Source organism: Malurus melanocephalus, unplaced genomic scaffold, assembly GCF_030028575.1.
Source record: "Malurus melanocephalus ecotype Western Australia unplaced genomic scaffold, MMel_1.1 scaffold_1831, whole genome shotgun sequence".
NCBI classification, from domain to species: Eukaryota; Metazoa; Chordata; class Aves; order Passeriformes; family Maluridae; genus Malurus; species Malurus melanocephalus.
The window spans coordinates 10,950-11,919 of NW_026625063.1; the positions used below are offsets into that span (position 1 = coordinate 10,950).

A 970-nucleotide genomic window follows, 5' to 3' on the forward strand; every position below is an offset into this window, starting at 1 on the left:
TTGTTCCTTTTTGTCCTTGTTCCCGTCACCCTCCCGGCCCGCCCTTCGCCCTGTGCCCTGTGCCCGGAGCCCGGAGCCGGCGCCATGTCGGGTCTCCGCTGCCTCCTGCCGCTGCTAACGCTGCTCGCCGCGCCCTGCCCGCCCGCCCTCAGCCTCCGGGATGGGCCCGCCAGGATCGGTGCGCCGGGGGAAAGCGGGGGGACACGGGAAAGCGGGGGGACACGGACGGGATCGTAGGGAGACGCGTGAGGGCAGCGCGGTGGGAGCGGGGGGTGAGGGGAGGGCGGCTGTCACAGTGAGGGGTACGGACCAGAGGGGGATCTGTGAGGGATCTGTCAGGGATTTGTAAGGGATCTGTCAGGGATTTGTAAGGGATCTGTCAGGGGGAGAGCTCAGGGGGATCTCTGTGAGTGTGGGGGGGTCTGAGGGAAGGGGTCTTGAAGGGGTCAGGGGGGAAGACTGTGAGGGGATTTGTGAGGGGGAGAGCTCAGGGGGAATCTCTGTGAGGGGATTTGTGAGGCGTCTGTGAGGGGGAGAGCTCAGGGGGGATCTTTGTGAGGGATCTGTCAGGGGGAGAGCTCAGTAGGGATCTCTGTGAGGGGATTTGTGAGGGGTCTGTGAGGGAGAGAGCTCAGGGGGGATCTCCGTGAGGGGATTTGTGAGGGGTCTGTCAGGGGGAGAACTCAGTAGGGATCTCTGTGAAGGGATTTGTGAGGGGTCTGTCAGGGGGAGAGCTCAGGGGTGATCTCTGTGAGGGGATTTGTGAGGGGTCTGTGAGGGAGAGAGCTCAGGGGGGATCTCTGTGAGGGATTTGAGAGGGTGGGAGGTCCTTGAAAGGGTCTGGAAGGAAGAGTGTGAGGGTATCTGTGAGGGGCAGGAGTGCAATGGGATCCTTTGAGGGGCTCTGTGAGGAACGTGTGAGGTGGGGACCCCTCAAGGTCCCTCGAGGTCAGGGGGAGCCTGTGGGGAT

The 970-nt window shown here is 63.3% G+C and overlaps 1 protein-coding gene across 1 annotated transcript in view; it reads left to right on the top strand.

Annotated features, from left to right (window-relative positions):
- Nucleotides 1–38: 38 nt before the first annotated feature.
- LOC130587384 (prenylcysteine oxidase 1-like) overlaps nucleotides 39–970 on the top strand; it is a gene marked incomplete at its 3' end in the record, with an annotated part of 4,440 nt that continues 3,508 nt past the window's right edge. Inside the window, exon 1 of the mRNA XM_057388359.1 lies at nucleotides 39–233. Within this exon, the coding sequence (XP_057244342.1) occupies nucleotides 85–233 (149 nt within the window). The remainder of the gene's footprint in view (nucleotides 234–970) is intronic.